General features: G+C 51.5%; 1 protein-coding gene across 1 annotated transcript in view; it reads left to right on the top strand.

The window, feature by feature from the left end:
- Positions 1–1874: 1874 nt before the first annotated feature.
- The window catches only part of RARS2 (arginyl-tRNA synthetase 2, mitochondrial), an 84227-nt gene continuing 70751 nt past the window's right edge, over positions 1875–15350 (top strand). Inside the window, exons 1-3 of the mRNA XM_082251968.1 lie at positions 1875–2031; positions 13767–13840; positions 14800–14896. Of these exons, the coding sequence (XP_082108094.1) occupies positions 1996–2031; positions 13767–13840; positions 14800–14896 (207 nt within the window). The 5' untranslated portion in view covers positions 1875–1995. The remainder of the gene's footprint in view (positions 2032–13766; positions 13841–14799; positions 14897–15350) is intronic.

Raw genomic sequence — 15350 nt, 5'->3', positions numbered from 1 at the left:
CTCACCAGCGACCATCAGTGCAGCCTCATCAGCGACCATCAGTGCAGCCTCACCAGCGACCATCAGTGCAGCCTCACCAGCGACCATCAGTGCCGCCTCACCAGCGACCATCAGTGCCGCCTCACCAGCGACCATCAGTGCCGCCTCACCAGCGACCATTAGTGCCGCCTCACCAGCGACCATCAGTGCAGCCTCACCAGCGACCATCAGTGAAGGAGAAAAATGACCTGTTTGCAAAATTTTATAACACACTATGTTTTCATTTGTTTAGCAAAAGAAAAAAAGAAAAAACCCAGTGGTAATTAAAGAAGTGGAGATCCGCCTGGAGAAAAAATAAATAAAAGTCAGCAGCTACAAATACTGTAGCTGCTGACTTTTAATATAGGGACATTTACCTGTCCAGGGAGCCTGCAATGTCAGCACCCCAACCGATTTTTGGATCGGCTGCTGGGTGCTGCCGCCACCACTCTTTCTGAGGGAAACTGGCAATGAAGCCTTTCAGCTTCACAGCCGGTTCCCTACTGCGCATGCGCAAAGCCCACTACACATTCTCATAGGCTAGGCGGCGGGGGAAGGAGGACAGAACTTCCGGTGGATGGTGCCGCGCCATTGTCTACAGTTAGTGGGGAAGGGTACCTGTTCCCCCGTTCCTCCCTCCCCCTGAAAGGTGCCAAATGTGGCACCGTAGGGGGTGAGGAAGCAAATGAGCGGAAGTTTCACTTTTGGGTGGAACTCCACTTTAAAGAGGAGTTCCACCCTGGTTATACATTTTTTTTATAAAAATACCCCCGGGACAGTCAGGGCTAGTACATTCCACAATGGCTAGCCTCTGATCTGTCCCGGGTTGCACTTACCTTTCAGGAGAAATACTTACCTTGAAATTGTCTTGTCCAGCGCTGCCATCTCAGGTGTGGGCAGCTTGAAGCAAGCGCGATCCTCTTCCGCGTCCTCTTCCTTCTTCTTCGGTCCCACGATGCACTGCACCGGCCCCGACATCACTTCCGGGTCGCGCCATCATCCCTCCACAGCCTCCGGGCATGCCCAGAAGCTGTTTAGAAGGGAAGGCCCCCCCCGGAAATGACGTCTGGGCCGGTGCAGGCGCAATGATTCCTGGGAGCGATGACGTTCAGCTCCCAGGAATCATTGCAAAAGCCAGGAAGTGACAAATCGCCGTGGCCGCCGAGGGGAGGAAGAAGGAAGTAAGGTGAGTATATTTTCTCTAAAAGGTAAGTGAAAAAAAAAAAAATTGCGATTATCCATTTGTTTTTCAGGTGACCGGGAGCGAGAAGATGGAGGCAAGTATACATTTAGGGTGGAACTCCACTTTAAATACTACCAAAAGAAAGCTCTATTTGTGTGGGGGAAAAAAAGATAAAAATGTCATATAGGTACAGTGTTGCATGAGCGCGCAATTGTCATTCAAAGTGTGACAGCTCTGAAAAGTGGCCTGATCAGGAAGGGGGTAAAAGTGCCCAGTAAGCAAGTGGTTAATATGCTCTGCCCTGATGTGAATATAGGACAGCAGCCACAGTCCCCACATAGCCTGCTCTACTATCTGAGGCACTTCTAGTTGCACGCTGTGTAGCATGTCTAGTGTGTTTTCATAATACAGGTGCCCATTCCCCCACCAGCAAGCCTCGGCTCAGTGTACCGCCTCTACATAAACAGGAATATATTATACAAAGTCTGGGTCTCATACTCCGTACACACACTCAGACTCTTCCATACACTACAGTACCTACAGTACATACACTTACCCGTCCAGCGATACACACTGCTCTCCACACTGTCACACTTCCCTCCACAGAGAGGTCAGAGCGGAGAACGAGTCTGCGATTGGCGGAGAGCGTGTTCCGGGGCGGGGCTCTGCCGGTCACTAGCATCACACATGCCGCTTCCTGCCTGTCCTTCCTTCATGTGTTCCCAGTGACCTGGCGCTTGTCTTCTCTGCTGACTTCTCATACAGGGGGGCTGTGGCAGCGCACAGGGGGAGACATGGCTTGTCTGTTCAGGAGAGCAATAGCAGAGCAGGTAAGAGATGTGTCCTTCTTTCTCTATGTATGCGCTGCACAATACACATGCTGTCTCCTTGTGTACTTCATGACTGTGACAGGATACACAGGGGGCACAGTGCAACGGTATTGTAAGAGGAAAATAATAGCAATGCAGTAAGACTGTCAGCTGCATGTTCTTATTTTTAACAATTATTGTATTGCATCATTAGCGGCCAAGGCTGGCCTTAGACACTGTGCTGCCTGGGTCCAAAAATTAAATGCTGCCCCCACCCTCTCAAAAAAAAAAAAAATAATAATAATGCCCACACATCCATTATTTTGTATAAATATAAAATTTAGAAAATATTTTATATATACTGTTATTTTCTTCAATAACTCACCACTGGACCGGTCCACCAAACTCCCACTGTCTGTCCTCCTGCGGCCACCACTCTTGAAAATCCAGCCTGCCCTGTGTGAGATAGAGTATATGGATGTCATTGTGCACACCATGATCACGCGAGGGACGTTCCCCGGAGGAGGAGAGGGCGCTCCGTCTTCCCCGGAGGAGGAGACGCTCCCCGGAGGAGGAGAGGGGGCTCCGTCTTCCCCGGAGGAGGAGAGGGGGCTCCGTCTTCCCCGGAGGAGGAGACGCTCCCCGGAGGAGGAGAGGGAGCTCCGTCTTCCCCGGCGGAGGAGACGCTCCCCGGAGGAGGAGAGGGCGTTCCGTCTTCCCCGGAGGAGGAGACGCTCCCCGGAGGAGGAGAGGGCGCTCCGTCTTCCCCGGAGGAGGAGACGCTCCCCGGAGGAGGAGAGGGCGCTCCGTCTTCCCCGGAGGAGGAGACGCTCCCCGGAGGAGGAGAGGGCGCTCCGTCTTCCCCGGAGGAGGAGACGCTCCCCGGAGGAGGAGAGGGCGCTCCGTCTTCCCCGGAGGAGGAGACGCTCCCCGGAGGAGGAGAGGGCGCTCCGTCTTCCCCGGAGGAGGAGACGCTCCCCGGAGGAGGAGAGGGCGCTCCGTCTTCCCCGGAGGAGGAGACGCTCCCCGGAGGAGGAGAGGGCGCTCCGTCTTCCCCGGAGGAGGAGGCGCTCCCCGGAGGAGGAGAGGGCGCTCCGTCTTCCCCGGAGGAGGAGGCGCTCCCCGGAGGAGGAGAGGGCGCTCCGTCTTCCCCGGAGGAGGAGGCGCTCCCCGGAGAAGGAGAGGGCGCTCCGTCTTCCCCGGAGGAGGAGGCGCTCCCCGGAGGAGGAGAGGGCGCTCCGTCTTCCCCGGAGGAGGAGGCGCTCCCCGGAGGAGGAGAGGGCGCTCCGTCTTCCCCGGAGGAGGAGGCGCTCCCCGGAGGAGGAGAGGGCGCTCCGTCTTCCCCGGAGGAGGAGGCGCTCCCCGGAGGAGGAGAGGGCGCTCCGTCTTCCCCGGAGGAGGAGGCGCTCCCCGGAGGAGGAGAGGGCGCTCCGTCTTCCCCGGAGGAGGAGGCGCTCCCCGGAGGAGGAGAGGGCGCTCCGTCTTCCCCGGAGGAGGAGGCGCTCCCCGGAGGAGGAGAGGGCGCTCCGTCTTCCCCGGAGGAGGAGAGGGCGCTCCGTCTTCCCCCGGAGGAGGAGAGGGCGCTCCGTCTTCCCCCGGAGGAGGAGACGCCCCCCGGAGGAGGAGAGGGCGCTCCGTCTTCCCCGGAGGAGGAGGCGCTCCCCGGAGGAGGAGAGGGCGCTCCGTCTTCCCCCGGAGGAGGAGAGGGCGCTCCGTCTTCCCCCGGAGGAGGAGAGGGCGCTCCGTCTTCCCCCGGAGGAGGAGACGCCCCCCGGAGGAGGAGAGGGCGCTCCGTCTTCCCCGGAGGAGGAGGCGCTCCCCGGAGGAGGAGAGGGCGCTCCGTCTTCCCCCGGAGGAGGAGAGGGCGCTCCGTCTTCCCCCGGAGGAGGAGAGGGCGCTCCGTCTTCCCCCGGAGGAGGAGACGCCCCCCGGAGGAGGAGAGAGCGCTCCGTCTTCCCCCGGAGGAGGAGACGCCCCCCGGAGGAGGAGAGGGCGCTCCGTCTTCCCCCGGAGGAGGAGACGCCCCCCGGAGGAGGAGAGGGCGCTCCGTCTTCCCCCGGAGGAGGAGACGCCCCCCGGAGGAGGAGAGGGCGCTCCGTCTTCCCCCGGAGGAGGAGACGCCCCCCGGAGGAGGAGAGGGCGCTCCGTCTTCCCCCGGAGGAGGAGACGCCCCCCGGAGGAGGAGAGGGCGCTCCGTCTTCCCCCGGAGGAGGAGACGCTCCCCGGAGGAGGAGAGGGGGCTCCGTCTTCCCCGGAGGAGGAGAGGGGGCTCCGTCTTCCCCGGAGGAGGAGACGCTCCCCGGAGGAGGAGAGGGCGCTCCGTCTTCCCCGGAGGAGGAGACGCTCCCCGGAGGAGGAGAGGGCGCTCCGTCTTCCCCGGAGGAGGAGACGCTCCCCGGAGGAGGAGAGGGCGCTCCGTCTTCCCCGGCGGAGGAGACGCTCCCCGGAGGAGGAGAGGGCGCTCCGTCTTCCCCGGCGGAGGAGACGCCCCCCGGAGGAGGAGAGGGCGCTCCGTCTTCCCCCGGAGGAGGAGACGCCCCCCGGAGGAGGAGAGGGCGCTCCGTCTTCCCCCGGAGGAGGAGACGCCCCCCGGAGGAGGAGAGGGCGCTCCGTCTTCCCCCGGAGGAGGAGACGCCCCCCGGAGGAGGAGAGGGCGCTCCGTCTTCCCCCGGAGGAGGAGACGCCCCCCGGAGGAGGAGAGGGCGCTCCGTCTTCCCCCGGAGGAGACGCCCCCCGGAGGAGGAGAGGGCGCTCCGTCTTCCCCCGGAGGAGGAGACGCCCCCCGGAGGAGGAGAGGGCGCTCCGTCTTCCCCCGGAGGAGGAGACGCCCCCCGGAGGAGGAGAGGGCGCTCCGTCTTCCCCCGGAGGAGGAGACGCCCCCCGGAGGAGGAGAGGGCGCTCCGTCTTCCCCCGGAGGAGGAGACGCCCCCCGGAGGAGGAGAGGGCGCTCCGTCTTCCCCCGGAGGAGGAGACGCCCCCCGGAGGAGGAGAGGGCGCTCCGTCTTCCCCCGGAGGAGGAGACGCTCCCCGGAGGAGGAGAGGGGGCTCCGTCTTCCCCCGGAGGAGGAGACGCTCCCCGGAGGAGGAGAGGGGGCTCCGTCTTCCCCCGGAGGAGGAGACGCTCCCCGGAGGAGGAGAGGGGGCTCCGTCTTCCCCCGGAGGAGGAGACGCTCCCCGGAGGAGGAGAGGGGGCTCCGTCTTCCCCCGGAGGAGGAGACGCTCCCCGGAGGAGGAGAGGGGGCTCCGTCTTCCCCCGGAGGAGGAGACGCTCCCCGGAGGAGGAGAGGGGGCTCCGTCTTCCCCCGGAGGAGGAGACGCTCCCCGGAGGAGGAGAGGGGGCTCCGTCTTCCCCCGGAGGAGGAGAGGGGGCTCCGTCTTCCCCGGAGGAGGAGACGCTCCCCGGAGGAGGAGAGGGCGCTCCGTCTTCCCCGGAGGAGGAGACGCTCCCCGGAGGAGGAGAGGGCGCTCCGTCTTCCCCGGAGGAGGAGACGCTCCCCGGAGGAGGAGAGGGCGCTCCGTCTTCCCCGGAGGAGGAGACGCTCCCCGGAGGAGGAGAGGGCGCTCCGTCTTCCCCGGCGGAGGAGACGCTCCCCGGAGGAGGAGAGGGCGCTCCGTCTTCCCCGGAGGAGGAGACGCTCCCCGGAGGAGGAGAGGGCGCTCCGTCTTCCCCGGCGGAGGAGACGCTCCCCGGAGGAGGAGAGGGCGCTCCGTCTTCCCCGGCGGAGGAGACGCTCAACGGAGGAGGAGAGGGCGCTCCGTCTTCTCCCGGAGGACACGACGCTCACCCGGAGGAGACGACACTCGAGACACTCCATCTCCTCATACTCATCAGTTTGTATTACGGGCAACAGTATGAGATGGGGAAATGCCGACCGTAACGTGCCGCAAACTGACAACACACAAAACTGCTGGAAGAAAAACCTTTGGCGCCAATGTGCTGCCCCTAGTTCTGCCTAGGTCCAATGGACCCAGCGGGACCCATGGTAGGGCTGGCCCTGTTAGCAGCGCTGTACAAGTACACAGATACTTAGGTTGTAAGCTCTAACGAGTTTGTTACGCCAAGTAAATAGATGCTTAACATGTCATGCTTTATAATTGCGCACACTCGTTTAATGGTGGCAAACGAGGGTGATTAAAACATTTTTTACCGATTACCTGTTTAGAGTTAAGCCTCGTACACACACACCGATTGTTGGCCGTGAATTTTCACGGCAAACGTCCGATCAGCCGATTGTCGGCTTGTTAGTATGATGCTTCCGACAACCGACTGCGACTTTTCGGCCGAACAAAATCTGGTGTGCATGCTATAAAATTTTTGTTGGCCGTCAACAGAACGGCCGATTGTTCTTCAGTCAGTACAGATTTCGGCAGACAAAAATCAGATCTGGGCATGCTCAGAGAAGAAAAAACACACGGAAAGTTAACCAGCACATGACATCACTTCTGAAGTTGGTTGTTGTTGGCCGATAAAATTTGTGTGCAGTCTACCAACACAACAACACTGGACAAAAAGACGGCCAATCGGCCGGCCAACAATCGGTGTGTGTGTGTACGAGGCATTACAGAGGAGGTCTTGTGCTAGACTTATTGCACTTGCTCTAACAATCGCGGTGATATCTCACATGTGTGGATTAAACGCCATTTACACATGCGGGTGCAAGTTACATATGCGTTCGCTTCTGCACGTGAGCACAGAGAACCAGGGCGCTTTACATTTTTATTTTTACTCTGTCCCTTTTAAAAAAAAAAAAAAAAAAAAAATGTATCACTTTTATTACTGTCACAAGGAATGTAAACATCCCTTGTGACAGTAATAGGCAGGGACAGATATTCTTTATGGAGGGATCTGGGGTCTAAAATACCCCAAATCCCTCCTCTGCACTTAAAAGCATTAAAAAAAAAACAAGTTTGGCTATTTTAAATACTGTTTTTTTTTTTTTTTTATCTGGCGCCTTTAAAGCGGTTGTACACCCAAAAAAAAAACCTGCAAGACAAAGGCATAATGAGCTAGTATGCATCGCATATGTATTACTTACCTTACCTTAGAACGAAGCCCCGACACGGACCCCCGGACATCGATGTGGGCGCTGCCATGATCCCTCGGCGTCTCTTCTGGGTTCGGCGGCTCCTGCGCTGTGATTGGCCGGAGCCGCGATGACGTCACTCCCGCGCATGCGCGCGGGAGTAATTTTCCGGCAAGCAAAACTGAAGGTCCCCACGGACCTTCAGAGCGTATGTGCCGCTCGCATGCTCACTGCACTGCTGGGAGCGTGCTCACTGCACTGCAAATAAAGATATTAATTGTACCTACAGGTAAGCCTTATTATAGGCTTACCTGTAGGTAAAAGTGTCAAAAAGCGGGATACTACCGATTTAAAGCTTTAGTAACCGGAAGTGGGTTTCTAGATTGGAGACCCGATCAAAGCCAAATCACAAACAGAGTGGTACAGGTTTTGCTCAAGAATATCCCTGTATTTAGCACCATCCACCTTTCCTTCAACTCTGACCACTTTTCCAGTCCCGGCTGCTGAAAAACATCCCCACAGCATGATGCTGCCACCACCACCATGTTTCAGTGTGGGGATGGTGTTCTGTGGGTGATGTGTTGGGTTTGCACCAGACCTAGGTGTACGTTTAGTAACTGGTGTTAAACAGGTGTTAAGTGGTGTTAAGCTTTATCACAGTGAATCAGGGTGGTAATTCCCTAAGACATGTTTAGTAAACCGTGTTAACTAAGGTAGGAACCAAATATCACATCTCTTCACCTTACGGTGTTGTCTCTGTGATAACTACAGTGTTAGTATAGGAATGTACCTGTTTAGTAACCCGTGGTGGCTAAGAAGAGTCTTAAAACCTGTGTAAACTTGGTGTTAAATCACCTGGATTTAACACCTAGTCAGTCCAGGTGTTAAAGCGGAGTTCTGGCCTCGGAATCATTTTTTAGATAAAAATACCCCCGGGACAGTCTGGGCTAGTGCATTTCATAATGGATAGCCTCTGAACTGTACCAGGTTGCACTTACCTTTTAGAAGAAATACTTACCTTTTGAAAATGTCTTGTCCAGCGCTGCCAACTTTAGTGTGGGCAGCTGAAGCCAGGGCGTCCTCTTCGGTCCCAGAATGCCCTGCACTGGCCCCGCTCGTCACTTCCGGTTCAGGCGCGTCATCCCTGCACAACTTCTGGGCATGCCCAGAAGCTGTTTAGCAGGGAATAACGTGCCTGCACTGGAACTGACGAGCGATGCCGGTGCAGGCGCATTGATTCCTGGTAACGATGACGTTCAGCTCCCAGGAGTCAACGCAAGCAGGAAGTGACGGCGCGGGCCACAGCCGCAGAGGGAGGAAGTGGAAGGAAGATAAGTATATTTTCTTCAATAACAAGGTAAGTAAACAAAAACAAAAAAAGAATCGGGACTATCCGTTTCTTTTTCAGGTGATTGTCAGCAAGTGGATGGCCCAAAGTGGTTTTTGAGGCCGGAACTCCGCTTTAAGGCCTTTTTTCAGTGTAGAAGTGGAATTTCACTGCTCATTGTGGTCAGTAAGTGCTTCAGGATAACACTATTGTAGACTGCAGGGTATGTGTTCATCTAGAACCCGGTGTCTGCAGCACTCGCATATTGTCATATATAATGGCAAAGTAGAGTGAACATCTATGCTGAGAAAGGAGAGCAGTAGACCTTAATGACAGAGGTGAATAAATTCTTACTGCTTGAGACCACTATCTTAAGCCAGTTGTACATTGATCGAAATTTGGCTGGTTCAGCACAGACCGACTGAAATTCCATCAATGTATGGGCAGGCTGGTTGTACAGAAGTAGATTGGTAGATCGACTTCTGTACAACCAGCCTGTCAGGTTTATCCCTGATCAATAAGTGCTGCCAGGTATAGCCTGCAGTACTGATCAGTATTCTGACAGAGGGGAAGTATCCCTGTCGTCAGAACACAATAGCTCAGTGGAAATGATTCCCCCATCCACATAAATCGAGTGTGTGAATGGGTGAATGAAGTCATTTTTTCATTTAACTCGCTGGTTGGAGAAAAAAAAAAAAAAAGATTAATGTATGGCCAGCCTTAGCATGTCTGATGCTTGGCAGCTGACACGTATGATTGATATGTACTTTTTCTAAGGGTCGGTTCACACTATGCCAGCACATGAATCACACAGAAATGCACTAAGAGTTGCTGTGCGATCAGAATGCATGCAAAATGCACTCCATTTGCGATCTGCAGTGGGTGTCAATAGAAAGGTAACGATACCCCAAATGCAGGTTGAAAATGCAGTGCGTTTGCCTGCACCAGATCGCATGGTACTTTTGTACCATGTGATCTGGTTACAGTGCGGTTTAAAAAGTAGTGCATGCACTACTTTTGGTGCAGCGTAGTGTGATTTTTAGCCCATTCAGGGCCAGTTCATACTATGCCTACATATGAATCGCACAGAAAGGAGCTGTTCATTCCTGTGCGATTTACATGTGGTTCTATGCCGTGCGATTTCAGCCCATTCGTTTTGAATGGGCTAAAATCACACCATGCTGCACCAAAAGTGAAAAGGGGAAAATGCAATGCGTTTTGCAACCTGCGTTTGGGGTGTCATTAACTTTCTATTTACACCCGCTGCAGATCGCAAATGGAGTACATTTTGCATGCAGTCTGAATTGCATAGGAATGCATTTCAGTACATTTCTGTGCGATTCATGTGTGGGCATCGTGTGAACCGGCCCTCAAAGAGAAAAAGAAATGTGTCTGGAAATTATTGCAGTTAGCTAAGGTGGGAGGGATGGCAGGGTAATATTAAAAAAATCGTTATTATTTTAATAAAGGTGTGTGTGTATATATCCTTGGATGACTCGCAGCCTCATTGACAGTCAATATTTAACTGTAAGTCATTTTTACCATAAATCTAGGTATACCCCCTCCCCCACTTTTTCGGATACAGTATCACTCATGCATATGTGTCCCTTTCAGATACCGAAATCATGCTTGCTCCTGATGAAGTGAATCTATTTCACGAAACGCGTTGAGCTTAAGGAGGCAATCTACAATTGCAAGCTCTACTATATATCTTCTGTTTTTCGAAAATATTCTTCAAATTATATACTCACATTAATTATTTTATTAATTGGACAATCTTTTCATTAATTACCCTGATTATTGTGTATCGTTTTATTATACAATTTACAAAAATCTTTTATGTGTCTTTTATTCAGATGTACTGACGTTACCTGCTATGGATCTGTTAATAAATACATGATGTTAATTAATTTACTTTTCTTTGTGCTTACTAGCACATGTTTATGTATTTATTATTATCATTATGTGTACACTGGGCACACCTCATACAAAGTCCCAATCATTTTGAACACTACAGGGATGGAGACTCAATTGCACGAGTCTTATATAAAGTCCCACAATCCCCCTTCCCCCTACCCCCTTTTTTCCTCCTATATTATAAAGGTGTGTATAGGTTTTTAAATGTTGTGTGTTTTTTTTTTGTTTTTTTTTGTTTTTTTAATTATTTGTTATATTTTAACCCCATAACTCAGTTCTGAGGATTAACCTATGATCCTTGAGAGCCCATTCACACTAGCGCGACTTGTGAGGCAACTTGTGTTGCCCCAGGTCGCTTGACATAACAAAAGCAATGTTAATCAATCAGTGCCGTCTTAATTGGCACTACTGAAGTCGCTCCGACTTCCGAAAAGGGTCCTGTACTACTTTGAGGCGACCTGTGATCCGACTGTCCCATATACTTCAATGGGAGTCGCCTCCTTATCTTAATTGACACGACTTGTTATCAGACTTTCCAGGAAGAAGAAAGAGATTAGCCAGGCATTCCCCACAGACAAAGTTGCCTGTCTCTTCCAAGTCTCTTCCAAGTCTCTTCCAAGTCTCTTCCAAGTCTCTTCCAAGTCTCTTCCAAGTCTCTTCCAAGTCTCTTCCAAGTCTCTTCCAAGTCTCTTCCAAGTCTCTTCCAAGTCTCTTCCAAGTCTCTTCCAAGTCTCTAAACAAGTCTCTTCAAGTCACGGGGCAACATTCTGGTAGTGGTAGTGTGAACCAGCTCTTAGTGCCGGTTCACACTGGGGCGACCTGTGAGGCGACCTGGTCGCCTCACAGGTCGCCGCAGGTCGCCTCCCATAGGGAAGCTGCGGACCCGTTCTAATAGGAGCGACACAAGTCGCTCCGACCTAGAAAAAGGGTCCGGAGCTTCTTTGGGGCGACCAGGAGGCGACCGCCATAGACTTCAATGTTATGAAGTCCGTGGCGGCCGCTCCGAGGTCGCGGCGCGCTGCTCGCACCGCGATCTCGGAGGGCGCCCCTGCAAGTAGCGTCGCGGTAATGTGAACCGGCGCTAAGGGTGAAGGATGGTAGAGGAATAGTAGTTTAAAAAAATAATATATGTAAATTTATACTTTATAATATTAGTCAGGGTGTGTATGTGCTTTTATATGTGTTTATTATTTATTTTTTAACAGCTCTGAGAAATAATCAAAGTTCTTTTACTGTGGATCATAGGTTTTCTCACACAGGATGTCTGCTGTGCAGCTAGTTAAACCTTCCCCACATTCCTTTTACTCTCTAACACAGTGCTAACACGCTGCTAGCTAACACCGCTTATCACCGACCTGGAGTCAACACAACACGGTTTACTAAACAGCCTCAAAGCAGGTGTAAAAATCAGCAGTGTTAGGAGAACGGTGATAATGCAAGAATTAATACCGGTTACTAAACGTACACCTTAGCGTTTTCTTTGATGGCCGAAAAGTTCAGTTTTTCCGTAGCAGGACTGACTATTAAAGAAATTCAAAAATAAACCAGTATTTTGTGCCTGGATATAGGAAACAAGTATGGGGTGCATACCAGGGCTCAAATATGTTTTTAACCACTTAAGGACTGCCCGCGGCAGTTTTACTGCGGCAGGCTGGCCTTCCTGCGCGAACCGACATAGCCCTACGTCAGACGCACGCCAGCTGCTAGAAGGCGAGCACGCTCCCCGCTTAGAGAGAGCAACGGTCAGCTGTTGTAAACACAGCTGACCGTTCTTCTCTCTGGAATGATTACAGAGTGCCTGTGATCCTTCTATATAGCAACACAGGTCTCTGATCATTTCAAAAGCCCATTTCCCCCCCCCCCCCCCCCCACAGCTAGAAACACTCCCCTAGGCTTACATTTAACCCATTAACCCCTTCCCTGCCAGTGTCATTATTAAAGTAACAGTACATATTTTTAGCACTGATTACTGTAGTAATGTCACCAGTCCCCCCCAAAAGTGTCATAAATGTCAGGGGGTCCGATCTGTCTGCAGCAATGTCGCAGTCCTGCTAAAAATCGCAGATTGCCGCCATTACTAGTGTAAAAAAAAAAAAAAACTATACAAATGACATAAATCTTTTCCGAAGTTAGTAGGCATGATAACTTTTGCACAAACTAGGGATGCACCGATCCGATATTCGGATCGGAAATCGGGCCCGATCCGGACAAAATAGCTGGATCGGAGATCGGTAAAGTTCAGCCGTCCCACGGCCGATCCGGTTTTTGCTGAGTAACGGCTCAGCCATCCCTTACTAGGTGCAGTAGTAGTATGGGATGGGAGCCGCTACTTCCTGTTTAGGTCCGGTGTAACGTTAAAAAACCATAGCCCGTGAAGAAACCATACCCTCGTCACTTCCTGTGTGAAACAGCTGAGCAGCGCAGCAGTGCGCCTGCTCAGAGCCCCGGATACCTAATTGAACATCAAAAATTTGAGAAGTGCGCATGCTCGGAGGGCATGAAATAATCACGGCACTGTGTGAAATGTTATACTTGCGGCGGGTACATTAAAACAGTTCGGCTGCAACATCAATCATCTCCTCTCCTATCGCTGTCACTTCCCTGATCTCCCCTAATAAATATAAAAGCGGCGGGTGTATGAGATGTAAATGACGGCGATCGCGGCTCCGTCATCCGCTTTTATATTTATTACCCGAGATCAGGGAAGTGAGAGGGGAAGGAGTGGAGATGATTTATGTTGCAGAGGAGCTGTTTTAATCTAACCGCCGCAAATGTAACTACCGTGAGAAATCCATACCCTCCGTAGGTGCACCGGAAGTGACGAGGGTATGGTTTTCTCACTGGTATGGTTTTTTCACGGAACACCGGCTCACAGGCGGAGTGATATCAGATGCACTCCGCCTGTGAAGCAGCGGCTTTGCTCTGTACTGCAGCCGCTTGCTTTGTGTGTAGCTCCGGATCGGTTCCGTATCGGTATCAGCGGTTTCACCTCGCCAGATATCGGTATCGGCTCCAAAAAAACGGATCGGTGCATCCCTAGCGCAAACCAATCAAATTACGCTTATTGCAATTTTTTTTTTCCAAAAATATGTAGCAGAAAACAAATTGGCCTACAATGTTAAAAAAACTTGACTTTTCAATTTTTTTTTTTTTTTTTTTTTGTTTATAGCGCAAAAAATAAAAATCGCAGAGGTGATCAAATACCACCAAAAGAAAGCTCTATTTGTGGGCGCAATTGTCCTTTAAAGTAACGCAGTGCCGAATCTCAAAAAATGGTCTTAAGGGGGAAAATCCTTCCGGTCCAGAAGTGGTTAAAGTTTAATGTAGAAAAAAAAAACAGGAAAAATCATGTCAAATGAGGGTTTCATTTTCTTATTACAACCTAAAAAAAAATAAATAAAAATGTCTCTGGATTATAATTGTGTGGTTCTGTCATAAAAATTGACAACTTACTCAACTTTTCTTTTTTTTTTTCTTCTTTATTGCAGGTTTCTCAAGTTTTAGGGTTGCCACCGGAAAAACTGATACCACATATTCATGCAATTCAAGTTCACAGAAAACAGTAAGACATTTATTTTTTTCTTTGTACCTGGCTTACCTCATTCCTGACTAGAACTTGGTGTATTTATCTACCGCTTTTAAGCACTCTAAATACTGCAGCTAATTTTAACTTGCCTTTTTATAATAATGTAGTTAATAGTTTATACATGCTGTCCGTGGCTTGGTCTTAATCATTAATGGAAAACTTTTTTTCTCATGATGAAATAATTGAAGTGTATGGAAAAGAGAATCTATTACTCCGCTTGTCTGCTTGCTCCCCCCGCCCACCTTCGCTGCCACATCTGGCACCCTATGGTGCGGGTACTTGATTTTGACCGCGGCAGACTGAGCCCGATAGTCGGCCCTCTACTCTTTCCCCGCAGCCTTCTGGGACATTTCACAGGTCGAAGTAGACTACAACCCATTCACAAAGCGCAGTGTGCTTTGTGCATGTAAAGTAGGAAACCGGCTGTGAAGCCGCAATGCTTCACTGACCATTCCCCTTAGTCAGGATGACAGTGCCAGCACCCGATGGCCGATTTGAAGAATCGGCTTGGGTGAGGACACCGCTGGATGCCTGGACAGGTTAGTGCCCTAATATTAAAAGTCAGCAGCTGCTGACTTAAACATTTTTGGCGAGGATCCTGGACCTCCTTTTTAAAGTTGCTGTGCCGTTCCTTCAGAGCCCTGTCCCGTGAACAGCGACTCTTGAGCACATGCACAGGAGTGGGCTCCAGTCCTTTGAATGAACCCGGAAGGAAGACCGGGTGAAGATGAAAGCTCTGTCTGTCTGTGAAAGTGCGTCATTCATTTTAAGGTAAGTTTCACTAGTATGCGATGCATACTAGCACATTATAACGTTGCCTAGCAGGAGGATTTTTTTTTTTTTTTTACCACATTTAATACCACTAATAAAACAATTATAGTGTTCAGTAAGTGAAAGACTTACATAAACTCTTTGCCTTTTTATTTTATCTTCAGAGACACCCCTGATTTTCAGCTTTATGTAAATTCTGTGCCAGGAGGCCACTTTGATGCAGCGTGTCAAATGGAGAATGCACAGAAGCTTGCATCTAAGGTATTGGCGTGATGTTTGTTTAAATATTTCTTGACTGTAGGGTATTTTTTTTTTACTAATTATGTCATTAGGAATCTCCTTTTTTTTTTTTTTTTTTTTTTTTTTTTTTTTTTTTTTAATATGGGTCTTTGTGAAAAACTTCTGGGTCTGGAGAAATGGTCATTGCACGTCCTTTCTTGCATCGCCTTAGGTCTGTGTTTTGTGTTTAATCACTTGCCGACCGCCCACAGTATATTTACTGCAGCAGTCAGCCCCTCCTGGGCAAAGCGATATAGTACTACGTCACTCGCCCAGGAGCCTGCAGGGGGCGAGCGCGCTCCGGCCCCCGCTCATTCATGGCCATCCCCGCGCGTGTGACCGGGGGCTCCGATGTCCGCCGGCCACTCGCGATCTCCCGCTGGCGAGGGAGAAAGGCAGGTGGCTGATGTAAACAAAGCCACCTGTCATTCTCCCT

This window comes from Pelophylax lessonae (genome assembly GCF_965119305.1).
Source record: "Pelophylax lessonae genome assembly, chromosome: 3".
Taxonomy (NCBI): domain Eukaryota; kingdom Metazoa; phylum Chordata; class Amphibia; order Anura; family Ranidae; genus Pelophylax; species Pelophylax lessonae.
The sequence above is the reverse complement of the archived record's forward strand: the minus strand, read 5'-3'. Positions and strand labels throughout refer to the sequence as shown.